The sequence below is a fragment of the Tiliqua scincoides genome, chromosome 3 (genome assembly GCF_035046505.1).
Source record: "Tiliqua scincoides isolate rTilSci1 chromosome 3, rTilSci1.hap2, whole genome shotgun sequence".
In the NCBI taxonomy this organism is placed as follows: Eukaryota; Metazoa; Chordata; class Lepidosauria; order Squamata; family Scincidae; genus Tiliqua; species Tiliqua scincoides.
Window position 1 is genome coordinate 82,745,929 of NC_089823.1, and position 15,422 is coordinate 82,761,350.

Here is a 15,422-nt window from a genome sequence, read left to right on the forward strand (position 1 = left end):
AATGTGCAGAAACTCTGGGCTCTTATCTGATGATCCTTGAAAGTGTGGAGAATTTTTATGTATTTTGTCTCAATAGGTTGTACTTTAACTGTTACCCTGCACATGCCTGATCTCATCTGAACTTGGAAGCTAAGCAGGGTCAGTCCTGGTTAGTACTTGGATGGGAGACCGCTTGGGAATACCAGGTGCTATAGGCATATACCATAGTCTTTCGAGACTGAAGGTTGCCAACCATACAAATTGTACTTGTTGGGAATTGATTAACAGACACATGGATACTGAGGACCTCCTGTAATTCTGTGGCTGCATATTTTCAGCAGCTGATTGAATGCTACTAGTCATTCAGACTTCTGCATAAATTGTTTCCTGTTTCTTAAAATGACAAGGTTTCTTAGCTCTCTTTTTGTTTGTTTATGTACTGTAAATTAACAGTAATCCCCAAATTAATTAAGGGGATTAACAAAATCTACATTTCTGCTTCATTGCATCATGTTATATGTTCTAACTACACTTCAAGGAGTGAGAATATGTTTCACCCATAGTTATTGATACAGGGAAATTCAAGACATTGCAGTGGTTAGCTTGAAAAACAATTTCTCTTAATACAAAAAAGGGAAAAAAAGTTTAATCAGCCATTTAGCTGTAAAGAAGATCTCAAGGTCAAGATCTGCCTCCATTGGTTCAGGTCGTAGTATATTTCCTTAGTTGCTTAGACCCATGTCTCTTATAAATGTGTGCAACTAGTTTGTGGGTATAGGACATTGACAACAAAACTATATATTTATTGAATAGCATAATTTTTTAGATATATAAAATATAAATTATGCTATTTATGGTGATGACTACAAAAGATTTTATACAGAGGCAATAAGCTTCTTATGAAAAAGTCAATGTGTTCCAACTTCTTCTTGCAGTTAACTCTTCTATTTTATGTAACAGTGCTGTTGGTTCACAAAAGGGGTGGTAACAGATGCTTTCTTAATCCAGCATGTTTCTACATGGGTCTTTGGGAGCTGAGCTGCATGCAATCATTTAATATGTAGCCTTGTTTATTAACATTAATAAAATTCCACAAGGGATAAAGTTATTCTTGGATAAAGCTGCGACCACACTCATAGTTATAGAATCTGATAAATGACCTTCTTACAGTTTGTTACAATAAACTGTATTTTTTTAAAATTTAATGGTTTCAGTTTTTTCCTTAACAAATTGTTAAGGACATAGTTTGTTCTTAAATTATGGCAGCAAATTCCTCATTTTTACTCCTCATAAAAAAGGCAAATTTTGCCTTATTGTTCTATGAAATAATGATGATCCTAGCAGGATTGGAAAGTCTTGATGTATGTTCTTACAGGCCAATGAATGTCCCACAAAGGCTTTTAATTTTGCTAATATGCTTATTCAAAAACATTGGTGCCAAAACTATTTAGAGAAAGAGACATTTTGTCTAGCTGCTGGTATTCTCTCTGTTTATATATTTCCTGTTCTGCAATTGCAATATGATTTTTTAAAAAAATAAAAGGCATGATTCCCTTGCCCTGCAGTAGACATCTGCATGTAGTGAATGTCATATATTAACAGTTGCCAATTATATTGGATCCTGTGTCTTATCTGTAAACACTAGGAAGCGGTAACAGGTTTTTCATTCTTCTGGTGAGAACAGGACCTGCTGATACAGAACAGGACACAATATAAATGTATGGAATCCATTCTTGCTGCTTCACCCAAGACAAAATGAGGAAAAGGATATAGTAGGAGCAAAAACCCTTGTGTCATTGGTGGATGAGATGTAATTTCATGCCTTTTAAGAGGACAGTAATTCTCACACTTTAAAAATCTTGCTTATAAACTCTCCCAGGCAATTGGGTGCAGTTAGGTTAAAATGGGCAGGATCTTTCAAAACACAGGTCTTGTTAATGTTCAGGAATATTTTCTTTTTGAAGTGAGGTGCAACAGGTTATAATATGATGTAGAAAGTTTTTTTTAAAATGCAGTTTTTTTCTGGCTGTTTGCTTCATCGAGGTAAATTTAATCTTCAGTACATTGTGTGTTTAGCTTTCTAAGTATTCTTGAAATATGGTATATTTTCATGGGTGAGGATGAACTGGACAATTAAATATAAATGTTATCTCAAGATTTAGGTAGCTTTGTGTATAATATGGTTAAATGGTTCAGAAAATCCAGGCAAGGATTTTCAAGAAATACTTAGCATGCAATAAACGTTTTGCTAAATTTTTGTATTTATGGCCTTGGGTGCTATCCAGAGAAAGCTAAGCATGCTTAAGTCCCATTGTAGTAACTGAGGCTTAAACTCTTAACTGTGTGCCTAAGCCCCATGGAATAGAACTTAATGGGATTTATGCATGCTTAAATTTTTGGATTACTCCCAGTTGCCCTGATCCAAAGAATCGTAGAAACAGCTGAAAGAAGTTTCATGCTGCTGTGCTTGAGGGCATACAGCACCTACTGCATGGGTTTCTCCAAACTGCAATGCAGGAATCCATATGGAATAATACATTTGGTTATATTGCTGACTCTGTATGTCCCACACAGCTGGCTTCTGAGTACATTTCTAAATGCAATCTTATATGACCTTTGCAGCGGATTAGGATGTTCTGAGTCTGTACATGAGTCCTGGATTCACATGACTGTGTCTGTATCCTTGGGCGGCATCTGTCTCTCCATTCAATTACACAACGTAAGGAGAGAAGAAGACAGAATGTCCTTGATGTAAATCCTACTTCATGGTTTCCTACATCTAGTGAATTACTCTTAGAGCCCAATCCTATCTAACTTTCCAGTGCCAATTTAGCCCTGTGTTAAGGAAAAAAATGTTCCCTTACCCCAAGGAGGCCTCTGTGTCTGCCCCTCACCCACTGCAGGATGCAGAGCACATCTCAATGGCACTGGTGCATCAGTGCTGTAAAGTTATTTAGGATTGGGTCCCTAAACACTCCTTTGCACTAGGCTTCCAGTTACTGAAAAGTAACTGCAGGAGTACCACTTCTGTACAAAAATGGGGTAATTCATCACGTGTACAGAGAAGAGAAAGTTAAGTATACTTAAGTGCCAACTCTTTTTTGACATCACAATTTATGTATATGGATTTGGGTATGGTTGAAGATCTGGTGGAGATGTCTGAATCGTTGTTTAATCAGAAATGGTAGTCCTGAGTTTTGACACGCACATTTTGAAGCTTGGCAAGTTGACCTTTCTGATAAGACAAGGACATGCTTATAGTCCTTGACAGTTTGGACAGTTTGGAGCTAACTGGCTGATTAGTTGTAATGTTGGAATTAACCTTCCTTTTCCTTTACCATTTCCTTTACCATTCTCCACAAGTCTACAGTCCCATTATGCTGGTACTGAAATAAAATTATATATATATATTCCTGCAAAAAATTCTGTAACACCCACCTTTAGTATAAATTTATTTTCTTAGGATTAAGGGAGTTTATATTAGCCACAATACAAATATCAAGAGTAAGTTAAGCAGACAGCATTGTTTTCACAGGGCATAAGTGCCCATGCTATATATGATATGCATACACAGAGTGTTAGTAAAGCCTGAGCAGATACCCAGTTGTAGCAATAAAAATCTCTCTGTTGGTCTCTTAGGACCAATAAATTGTTTATATTGTTGCACAGCTGGTTTATGTGCCAATTCCAGGGGACAAAGTGTATCCCTTTGCATGTGCTGTGAAACCGTTTAGTAGTTGGAAACCTGTCTGTAGTGTAGGTTCAACAGTTCTTTAAAGAGAGAGAGGAACAACACTTTTTAAGAGTAACGAGTGATCCTATTTTAAATGAGAAGTACGAAACACCCTCATCTAATATATTTTGTAATGGATTTTGAATTATGAAACTGAGATTGCAGATTCTTACATACTTTCCCCTTGGTGTTAGTTCATTTCTTTTCCCCCTCCTCTCACGATTTACATATCATAATCCAGATGTAATGCATATTGGTGGTAACGCCAGCCTAGTCTAGGATGCAGAGATGTCTTTGCTTTTTATTTTCTTTCACTGTAGACCTTCCTTCTCATGGATTTCAAGATCCTAAAGCTGCAAAGACCCCAAAGAACTTGCTAATCTCTCTGGCCTGTCTTTTATCAGTTATGTCAAGGGCTTAATTTGAGCCAAGGTAGCTTGCCAGAGATCTGCCCAGCTTCTGTTGTCCTGTTGTCAGAAACCCCCACCCCAACTGAAATAAAACCTGCTTAATTAAATGGAGTGTCCAGGCACGTCTATGACCAGGTGACCTCTAGCATAATTCATATGTGTGACATTGCAAGCTAACTTTAATGATAATGATGTGTAAACTACAGTGCCCCTGTCTGCTGTTTGATGGGTGAGAAAGGAGAGAGTTAGTCTTCTCTAACATAAGTTCCAACTCCAAGTTGATGAACTTGCATAAGAAAGTGAACAGAAATCCAACCTGAAACAGCGAGACATAAATTGTACGAACATAGTCTATTGCAGGGATGTCAAACTTGTTTCATACAGAGGGCCAAAGTTAGCATTCAGGGCGCCTGCTGGGGCCAGAAGTGACATCATTAAACAGAAAGTGACATCATTAAGCAGCTGATGGCCAGAAATCAACACTTTTTTTCTCACTTAGGAACTCATTAGCTGCAAATGACAGAAGAGAAAATATGCAAATCTTGATCATATTTCAAGATATGGAAAAGTCCAATTTTCATGTGGGCGGCCTTTTCAGCAGTAACATCTCAGCACTGCTCAGCAGCTGAGAGCCTGAGGGCCAGATAAAAAGCTTCTGGGGGCCTTATGTTTGACACCCCTGGTCTATTGGGTATTGGTTGACTAAATGCAGTATTTGCAGTGTTTTATGAGATGACATCAACCTTGACCTAAAGAGGCTATCCTTTTTGGAAGTGATATTTGAGATAGCTGTCACATTGTTTGGTCCATAACTTGTTCACAACAAGGATACTGTTGTGAGCCAAAGCAGTGTGTTTGTTTTTTATCTTAGCAACATAATAGATCACCAAGAACTGAACGAAAACATAAACATCCATCTGTGACTATCTGAATAGCTTAGTTTCTACCTCTTTCCAGTAGGTTGGGTAAAAATCTACACAACTACCCTCAAATACGAATTGTGCATGTTTTCACATTACAATGCTTCTGTATTGTCCTATCCCACAATTTGTGGAAACACATGCGAATGTGTTGTGAGATACAGCAAGTGTGTTCTGAGATAAGTCTGAGAAACAGGAAGCTGGACTAGATGGGCCTATGGCCTGATCCAGCGGTGCTGTTCTTATGACGGTTTAGGACTTTTGTCAGCTCAATGTAGTTGATTTTTCTGGTAGATTTCTGCCCAGAATAATGTCTTTCTGTTCCTCCATTAATTTCACATGGGAATGTTCAGGAATTACTTTCTTGTCCTCCATTCTGACCTCTAAAATATCAAAAAGACGAGATGAGCCTAAGCATTTCTTTTGCACTTGAAGATATACCCCTTCCACAACAGGGCCTTTAGCTAAGAGAGACAGAATCCAGCTCCTTCCCCTGTGATTCCTAATGGCCTATTTCTTTCCATGCTGGAATTCAAGAATGTGCCTCCTCTGGAGTCAGGACTGTTTTGAATTCTGACTGTTGCAGTCTCCTGCACACCCCACCTCACAACTTAACCCCACTTAGGCAGCAATCCTAACCAACTTTTCAGCACTGACATAAGGACAATGCAACTCGGAGATAAGGTAACAAACATTTCCTTACCTTGAGGAGGCCTCTGTGACTGCCCCCCAACTGCAGGATGCAGCACAAGCCCCACTGGCAACGCTATGCCAGTGCTGAAAAGTTGGTTAGGATTGCGCCCTTAGTGAGATAGCAGTGCATAGTTCTTAGGGCAAATGTGCCCTAAGGTAGGTGCCACCACCCCTTTTAACAACCTCCAACTAAGGGGAAGCTGGAGGCCTATGGACAAACCCCTTAGCCCTTGTAAACTCCAAGCCCCCAAATTCGAGGGACTTAAGGCTCTGGTTTGCTTTGGTAGTATAACTGAGTGGTCTTGGCCAGACTTAGATGGATCAATTCCTTCTCACAGACATGTGCCTGTAAATATGTAATGATTCCTTTAAGGAATAGAAATATGGTTACACATTATTGAAAGGCACTTAGTTATTTAAGAGAATAAACACAATAAACATACAGTGATCGAACCATAAAGCTAAGCTCCAATATTAATTATTCCTAATGTTCACCTGAACTTTCTTACTCCTGTGCATAGGTGAAGGGTAGTTCTTTCACCTCGCATACCAGCAGTGATACAAATAGTCATCCATGATGGAACTGAATGACAGAATGAACTCACAAACTGTCTTCACATCCTAGCAACAGGCTTTTATAACCTGAAGGTAATTTTTGGCTAATTAAAGGCTTGGGTCAGCCAAAGCTTCTGGACAGTGACCTCATCTGCTGATGCAATGCTGGGCAATCATGCTACCAACTCCCAGTTGGACTATCACAGCTTCACCTTGTTAGACCAATTGGAGATCTTGGTACTAGTGTGTTGGTCACTTATCACACATCTGAGCTTGGCTGTTGCCGAGAGGACTGATAAGATGCTGCGCACTGTCTCGTAATAATTTTTCCGCAACACCTTCAAAGTTGTTCCTGGCCTACAAAATGGAGTCAGGCCTGGCCAGTGACTTTAACATATATGTCACACTGACTTTGCTCCCAAACATAAGGCAAATTTTAAAGCAATTTTTTAGTTTTCTAGTCCACTTGACTAGAAGGTTCCTTCTGGTAATGTAGATAATCTACCTGGCCCGGGGGCCACTTGCGGCCCTCAGGGGCTCCCAATCTGGCCCTCGGGGAGTCCCCAGTCTTCAATGAGCCTCTGGCTCTACGGAGACTTGCTGGAGCCCGTGCTGGCCCAACGCAACTGCTCTCAGTGTGAGGATGACTGTTCAACCTCTCATCTGAGCTGTGGGATGAGGGCTCCCTCCACTACTTGCTGTTTCATGTCTGTGGTGCAGCAGTGGCAGCAAAGGAAATTTATAGGCCTTGAGCTACTGCAAGACCTTCATTCATTTATTCATATAAGTTCCATCTCTAATAAATTCATTTATGTAAATTTATTCAAATTTTATATTAAATTTATTGAGTCCCTTCAGGGAGAAAGGCGGGGTAAAAATAAAGTTATTATTATTTATTATTATTAATTAATTCCTTTTTTTCCTGGCCCCCAACACAGTGTCAGAGAGATGATGTGGCCCTCCTGCCAAAATGTTTGGACACCCCTGATCTAAGGCAACTGGGAGCTATGGGGTGTGGTAGGATGCTCCAAAAGGAGGAAGTTTCTGACCAAATGAAATAAATGAGGGGACAAGGTTAACCAGCTACCTAGTTTTAAGCGATCCTCCTTGCAGATGGACATACCATGACTGGAACTGGATAGTGTCATACAGTTGAGCTCACTCCCAGGGTTTTGGGGTGCTCATAGTTGTTGGTTCTGAACCCTAGAGCCCTCAAAGATCCCTGTTCAGTAGTACTGCCACCACCCTGTAAGAGCCAGTGCCTCAGTCCAGGGACACCGAGACCCTCTAGGCTTAACTATATCCCTTGTAGCAACTGAGCACTTTCTTTACTTAAAGTCTCAGTCCTCAAGTTTCTAGTCCACAATGAGGATTTTTGGTAGCTTGCTGAACGGCTAGGCAGGATTCTGAACCTTTGTCCCCAACAGACAATGAACCAACATGGTGAAAAGATTTTTACTTTATTAAGTACATAGGGTTACAAAAAGTTACAAAAGGCAGCAAATGCTAGAGGCATAAAAACTTCTAGGAAACATATCAGCATAAAATAATAAAGCTAACTGGCTATCTCTATTATTTCCTAACGCTCACCTGGGTCAGCTTCTTTTGTAGATCCTCAGTTACCTATGAGGCCACATGGTCCTGGCGGGGCAGGATGTGCACCCACGCCAAAAGACAAAGACCAAAGACAAAGACAAAAGGCAAAAGACACCCCTTTAGGCTTTGTTCTTATACTTCTCATGCCAAGAGGATGGTGTGACTCTACTCATTTCAAACTGCCCAATCAGAACTCTTGGGGACAGAATCTTCTCGAAGTGGGGCTGGATGCTAGTCCTCCTAGTTCTCCCCCTCCCCACTGGAGACTCATGGCGCCTCTCTGTCTGCTGAGGTGCTACACCATCACCTTCCATGGAGTCGTAAATTCCTTTCAGCTAGGATTGCAAGCCCCTTCTGTGTTACTGGGTTACTTTGGTTCAGGCTTTGCAATGCTACTAGGCCTGAACTGCACATATTCATGACAGATAGACTGAGTAAACCAAGCAATTCTGAGCAATAGATTACCTTCCTCAGCCAACCATACCCATGTGGTAGAGCAGCCATTTTCAACCACTGTGCCTTGGCACACTAGTATGCTGCGAGTGGTCCACAAGTGTGACATAAGAATTTGAGGGAAGATCATTTATTAGTAGGGCCAATGGGGATGTGAGCCCCCCGCTGGCAGCATGATGTGCCTTCTCAATTGTCAAAAACCTGATCATAACGCCTTGACAATTTTGTTGCCTTGGCAATGTGGCACAAGTTGGAAAAGGTTGAAAATCACTGTGGTAGAGGGATGAAGGTGGAGAAAGACTGTTGAACAGAGGTAGAAGGGCCAATTGAGTTGTGTGTCGTCGTCCCCGCATCCTTCTAAAACAGTAAAACAAAGTTTTGTGTTGCTCAGCAGTTTAAATAAAATTCTCACTTTTGGAACTCAAATAGAAGTTTGCGTAGGATGTGGTCAAAACAGGAGCAAGTACACAATTGAAATTCCCCCTTCACTTTGTGAAATAATGAATAATTTCACATCTGGGAGGATGGAGGCCAGAATGTTAAACCAGATCGGAGTGTAACAGCTTGAATGTGGTGGTTCTTGAAAGAGAGAACCTTCTTTCAATTTGTAAAAATCCCTGCGTGGATTTAATAAGCCTGCCTGTGTAAACTGCCTTGAATAAAGTCTTGAATAAAGACCAAGAAAGGCGGTATATAAATACTGTATATTATTATTATTATTATTATTATTATTATTATTATTATTATTATCTGCTATTCAAACAGGAAGTCCTGTCTTCCTCAATAATAACTGTGTCAGCTTGTATACCATAAATGAGAGAATATTTCAGTATAGCCATTTATCTGGGGGTTTATGATCTTAATGTGCTTGGAAAGTTCACTGAACATCTTGCTCACCAGTATAAAAACATTTAGGTGTATTAAATGAGCAAATGGCGTCAGTTTTTCTAATGTCCAATTTACCTAGCATAGTTCTGAACTGAAATGAGAGTCCAGTTAGAGTAAAAATATTCTTTTTCAGTTCAGCTTTTTGAATAATTTTTTTGTAATTTTTTAGAAGCATGTTTTAATGATTGCTGATGGTTTTGTCAATAAATAAATGTGCTTAAATTTAATGTGACACAATCCTTTTCTTCTCTCTTTCCCAAGAAGCTATACTTTTAATACAGCTTACATAATATTATGTGACTATTAGGCAATAAAAGTGTATGCTCTCACACTCTCTCTCTTGCTGTGTAAATTTGTAAAATGAAAAAATATCCCTTGGGCAGTGCAATCCTTCCGCTGCCCTGAGTTGACACAAGTCCCTTGTGTTGACTCCTGAGTGTTGCAAACGTGCCATTAAGCATGTTCGCAGCTACTCAGGAGCAGGCTGGGGCAGTGCATGGATGTGCGCTAGTCCAACGGGGCTGGATTGGCACTGGGACAGAGTAAGTTTTTGCTGGTCCAGCCAGGCCGGCACAGGGGAGGGTAGAGGGAGGGAAGAAGGGAGGCAGGGAGGGAGCGTTTCAGGGCAGGAGGAGGACTGGGCTCTGGAGGGGGTGTGGCAGGCCGCGGTTGTGCAGGCTGGATCCTAACCCCTGTCCCTGGCGTGAGCAGTGTTACTTAGGCCACTGAGATTTGCACCCAAAAATCATGGGCGCAGATCTGATAGCCCCATAGGCATTGTAGCTCAGGGTAAGGGTAAGCAGGGTAAGCCGGCTGGCCTGCCTGTTCCAGTGCACATTAAGATTGTGCCCTTAGAGTTTAAACCATCTTCATAAAACTATAATTTCCAGGATTCCCCACCATTAAACTGGTTCAAAAAGTTGCAAGTCTGTTGCTAAGGTTTTACTGTGTCTTAACTCCAACAGATCTTAATGTTGCAAGACATTTGTCTCTTTCGTTTTTCTCACTGACATTTAAAAATACGAGGGCATGTTTGGGCCAAATGTAATTTCGTGGTATTTATGTTTCATTTTACCAAATGAGGTAAATTAGCAGTTTAAAATCCAAACTGTGATATGTCTCTAGGAGTTGTCAAGCAGTTTCTTTTTTTGATAGATTGTGACAAATTTTGATAACAGCTTGGCATTGTATTATCAAGACAACAGCAACACATCTTACAGTAAGTTTCATTTTGAAATTTAGAGTTCAGCAAGGAACTAGACTGCACATATTGAATAACGTGGCTAAAATATAAAAACTTGAGTAGGATAGGGATATGTAAAAGCACTGCAGTATTGCGTTAAAGCTCTTTAATGCATGTTATGGAATTGCCCAATTTTGAGCTTGTATGTAAACATTCTAAGTTGACTCCTTTTAAATTCTGCTAATGTCTGAAAACTACAATATGGACAGCAGTTGTTAACTCATGACTTTCTCATCACTAATACATTTATTTTAAAGGTCTCTTCAGATATTCAACTAAGGCAGTGGTTCTCAAATGTTTTAGCATCGGGACCCACTTTTTAAAATGACATTCTATTGGGACTCACCTAGCTTTATGGGACTTTTAAAAAAGGTGATCGAGAAAGAAATATTTTTATTTATTTACAAGAAATCTCTCAATTCATTTCGCATAATGAGGCAGCTCTAATCAATAATCTCAAGGCTTGAGGGGCTTAGTTATGTGACCCAGCCTTCATACGCCCCCACTACCTGTCATTGACAGACTTGGGGAAAAAATACACCAGAAAAAAGACGCACAAACATTTATCTCCCTATATTTATAGGAGCTTAGCTCTTTTCAGGACAGTTAGCAGCTATCTGATTTTTTAATAGCCCTGGGACGTGAGACAATTATCTGATTTTTCCATCACCCGTGGTTTCATTGGAGGCTCTGCAGGACCCACCAGAAATAGGGTCATGACCCATCAAGTGGGTCCCAACTTACAGTTTGTGAAACTCTGAACTAGGGATCTTTTCAAGTGTCTCACTGTCTTGACATAAAGGTAAAAGTTGTGTATTGAGCAAATGGGTAAAATATGACTAATTGCTGGTTAAAGTATTTTTATAAAACATCTTCCAAAATCTCTTTTGGACTCTGCTGTTATGGTAGCATACATCTTATTATTGATTTTATTCTTGAATATTGATTATGAAGAAGTTGATAGTTTTAATTTAATGTACTATCTTGTGCTAAACATTGTGATATAAAAAGAATGCTATATTAACATTGTGTGTGTGGGGCATACATATGATATTTACAATATCTGCTGAAATAGATAAAAAGGATACCATCTTAATTTTTCTTATCTTGCTTTTTTTGTCATTAGACCCATCAGCTCCACCTGCCCCATCTAATCTTCGAATTGCCAACTCTACCGTGAACAGTGATGGAAGTGTAAGTGTAAGGATTGTTTGGGATCTTCCAGAGGAACCAGATATCCCAGTCCATCACTACAAGGTCTTCTGGAGCTGGACAGTCAGTGGCAAGTCTCTTGTCCCAGCTAAAAAGAAAAGAAAGAAGACCACAGATGGGGTAATACAGTTGTTTTAAAAATGGAGTGTGTGTTGCGTTTTAAAGATATCACCATAGATTCCCTGTAGCTATTACCCTAATACAAAGCTTCTTGTGCTCTAAATAGAAAATAATTTTCAAAGAGAAAAATCATATCATTCAGAACTCAGACATAGCTAATAGCTTATTTAATTGTATTTAGAGGAAATAATAATGAGTGATCTAATTTTGTACAGTAGTATTACAGTGTGTTTCTAGTGGTTATATGTCACACATGGGCCCAATATGATACTAACATCTTCCTACCTAATCCTAATTGTGAATTTAGGCATTTAACTGCATATTTCAGTACAGATGCGAGACAAGGTATTATGGGTTAAAATGGGCAACAGTTCATTAATGATAGTTCCCATTGCAAATTGATATTATTTAATGAATTCCTCCCCCCCTTAAAGTGGAGGTTCCTACATGCAGGAGTCAACTTCCACTGTTGTCTCTTGCAACACATTTGGTGTGCTCTCACCCTGACTCAAAGCTATGTATTGCCTAATGAAAATTTAAGTTTTTCAGTGTCTACCCCCCTCACAACAGAAGAAGGGGTCAAGGGAACTCTGAACTGCATTGTCACATCCAAGGTGCAAAGCAAAGCCCCAGCCTGAGGACCTCTGCCTTTGCCCCTTTAAAGGACGGGGGGGGGGGGGAATGCAGCAGCGTGATCCCCAGGATTGTGCTGCTGACAGGGTCACCACTTACAGGGCACAGTTACAACCTCCTGGGGTTGCAGAGAGCCCTGCGGAAGCCTCCACAAGGCTCCCCCACCAGCGGGGAATGTAAAAATAAGGACTGCGACCCACTTCCAATAGTTATTTTTACATTCTCTGCGGCTTGGGGAGCCCCTGTAGAGGCTCCCGCAGGGCTTTCCACACCCCCAGGTGGCTGTTGCTGTGCCCTGTAAGTTGGTTATTTGATTTTCTCTGTAAATTGCTTTGTGAACCTTTTTGCTGAAGAGCGGTACAGGTGGAGCCTGTTTATCCGAGGAGTTTTCATCCATGAATCTGGCTCAATCTGGGTCCCCTGGACTCATGACCTGGAGAATGACCTGAAGAGGCAAAAAAAACGGCACTTCCGGCTTCCCTTGGGAAACCGGAAGTGATGTTTTCTTGCCATATTAGGCATTCTGAGGACCAGGGAAGCCTCTCCAGAGGCTTCCTTGTGCCTCACAATGCCTTATATGGTGAAAAAATGTTACTCCTGGTTTCCTGAGTGAAATTGGAAATGATGTTTTTTCACCTCTCTAGGCCACTCTGAAGCTCACAGAGGCAGCAGGCGGAAACATACTGACTCTGCAAACTTCAGAAAGCCCTCCATAGGGGACTGGAGCACAGCAATTTTTGGTATCAGCGAGGGATCCAAGAACGAATCCCTTGCAGATACTGAGGCCCCACCTGTATATACAGGTTGAGTCTCATTATTCACAAGGGTTCCATTCCCAGAACTCACCTGGATGACAAAAATTGCACTAAAGCAAATCAATTTAAAAAAACTAAGTCCCTTTGCTCCAGTGATTAAAAAACAGCCTTGCCAACCTTTGTGATGTTAAGACAAAGTCATTAGGCAGACAATCCATCAATCAGTCTCTCTCCAGGCGAGCCAGGGATCCCTCCCTTCGCCCAGAGCAAAGTGATCTTTCTTTCACTGGTTGGGAGAAGGGAGGGGTTGCTTTGCCTTGGAGAGAGAATCAGCTGCATTAACAAGGCTATTTTTAAATGACTGTTTTGCTTTAATTTAAAGGACCCTTCTCATCAAGCTGAGTTACAAAAATCTGTGGAATCTGTGAATAATTAGGTTATACCTGCAATCCCTTGCATGACTCTCTCTACAATAGTAAAAAAAGCAGTTTTTAAAACTGATTTTAAAGGGTTGCATTTTCTCCCTTCTCCAGGGATCAGCACATTCCTTCTCATTTGCAATGACCTTTCGTGTTGAGTCAAATCCATGTATAAAAAATCTGAGTATAACAAGGTTGCACCTGTAAATAATAATTTAAAAAATTCATTTTATACAGTGTGGCTAAAAGCAAAGAAATGCAAAATATAGCGTGTGTTCTAATCCTTGCATAACTCAGGTGAACGCAAGATTCAGTTAGACTAGATGTGTTTTCCCTAAGCCCAGTTCATAGTAACAAATCTTCAGTCTGCGTAGTTGTAAAGACCATGGCTTGAACAGTTGGCCATCATGCTGAGAGCAGTTGTGTCGGGCCAGCGTGGGCTCCAGCAAGTCTCCGGAGAGCCAGAGGCTTATTGGAGACTGGGGGCCCCCTGCGGGTCGGATTGGAAGTCCTTGAGGGCCGCAAGTGGCCCCAGAGCCGGGGTTTGGGCCTATAACAATGCTTTTCATGTAAAAATAAGTGGCAGTGTATTAGTAGATAGAATAGGTAAAATGAGATTTCTTTTAAAAACCAACTTAGGCTTCTGTATTGAAAAACAACAAGCCAAAATACTGAAAAAAGATTGCTGCTAACAGCTAATTTTGTGTATTAATTATTTATTAACAATGCAAACATTTCTAGTTGCTTGTAACTTATTCTCCATCTGTACTCTCCAACTTCACTCTCACATAATACCAGAACCAGGGGACATCCACTAAAATTGAGTGTTGGGTGGGTTAGGACAGACAAAAGAAAATATTTCTTTACTCAGCGTGTGGTCAGTCTGTGGAACTCCTTGCCACAGGATGTGGTGCTAGCCTAGACACCAAAAGGGGATTGGACAAGTTTCTGGAGGAAAAATCCATTATGGGGTACAAGCCATGATGTGTATGCGCAACCTCCTGATTTTAGAAATGGGTTATGTCAGAATGCCAGATGCAGGGGAGGGCACCAGGATGAGGTCTCTTGTTATCTGGTGTGCTCCCTGGGGCATTTGGTGGGCCGCTGTGAGATACAGGAAGCTGGACTAGATGGGCCTATGGCCTGATCCAGTGGGGCTGTTCTTATGTTCTTATGTTATGTTCTTATGTTCTTATGTACCTTAGGATGTTATTCAGGGGCACACCTTCTTGATAAAAGTTCTGTGCAACTCAGAAACTTCCCCAACATAGGTTCAATAAAAGATCTTTTACTTTTCATCTTCTTTGTATGTTTTGTAGAACAAGCAACCACAAATGTGAAAGTGATTTAGTAAATCTATCACTGATCTCTCTCATATATTTTCTACTCAATTATAGTCCCAGAATTATGTAGTCCTTGAAAGTCTCCAGTCCAACAGTAACTACATGGTGGAGCTGCAAGCAGTTACATACTGGGGTCAAGTGCGATTGAAAAGTGCCAAGGTGTCTCTCTATTTCAGTTCTACTCAGACGGCTGTTAACAACAGTAAGTGATGCTCTCAAAAATCTTAAAATGTCATGGCATTTGTTCAATGGAATTTCTTGATATACAAATGTCATAGGTTAGACCTTTTCTATGTTCCTGAGGATTAGTTTTATTGTATCTGTTTTCTTGTTTAGCAGTTTGCTTATATCAGTGCACTACCATTTTTCAACAATGGTACAACCCAGGTTTATTGTGTTGCTTTATTAAGAAGTATGTATGTGCATATATATTTATATTCTAGTACTGCATGGAAAATGAATTCCTTAGA

The 15,422-nt window shown here is 40.4% G+C and overlaps 1 protein-coding gene and 1 pseudogene across 1 annotated transcript in view; both read left to right on the forward strand.

Moving 5' to 3' along the window:
* Positions 1-15,422, forward strand: part of ANOS1 (anosmin 1) — a 137,053-nt gene that overhangs the window by 93,366 nt on the left and 28,265 nt on the right. Inside the window, exons 7-8 of the mRNA XM_066622002.1 lie at positions 11,597-11,802; positions 15,007-15,154. Of these exons, the coding sequence (XP_066478099.1) occupies positions 11,597-11,802; positions 15,007-15,154 (354 nt within the window). The remainder of the gene's footprint in view (positions 1-11,596; positions 11,803-15,006; positions 15,155-15,422) is intronic.
* LOC136646687 (5S ribosomal RNA) lies at positions 81-197 on the forward strand (annotated as a pseudogene).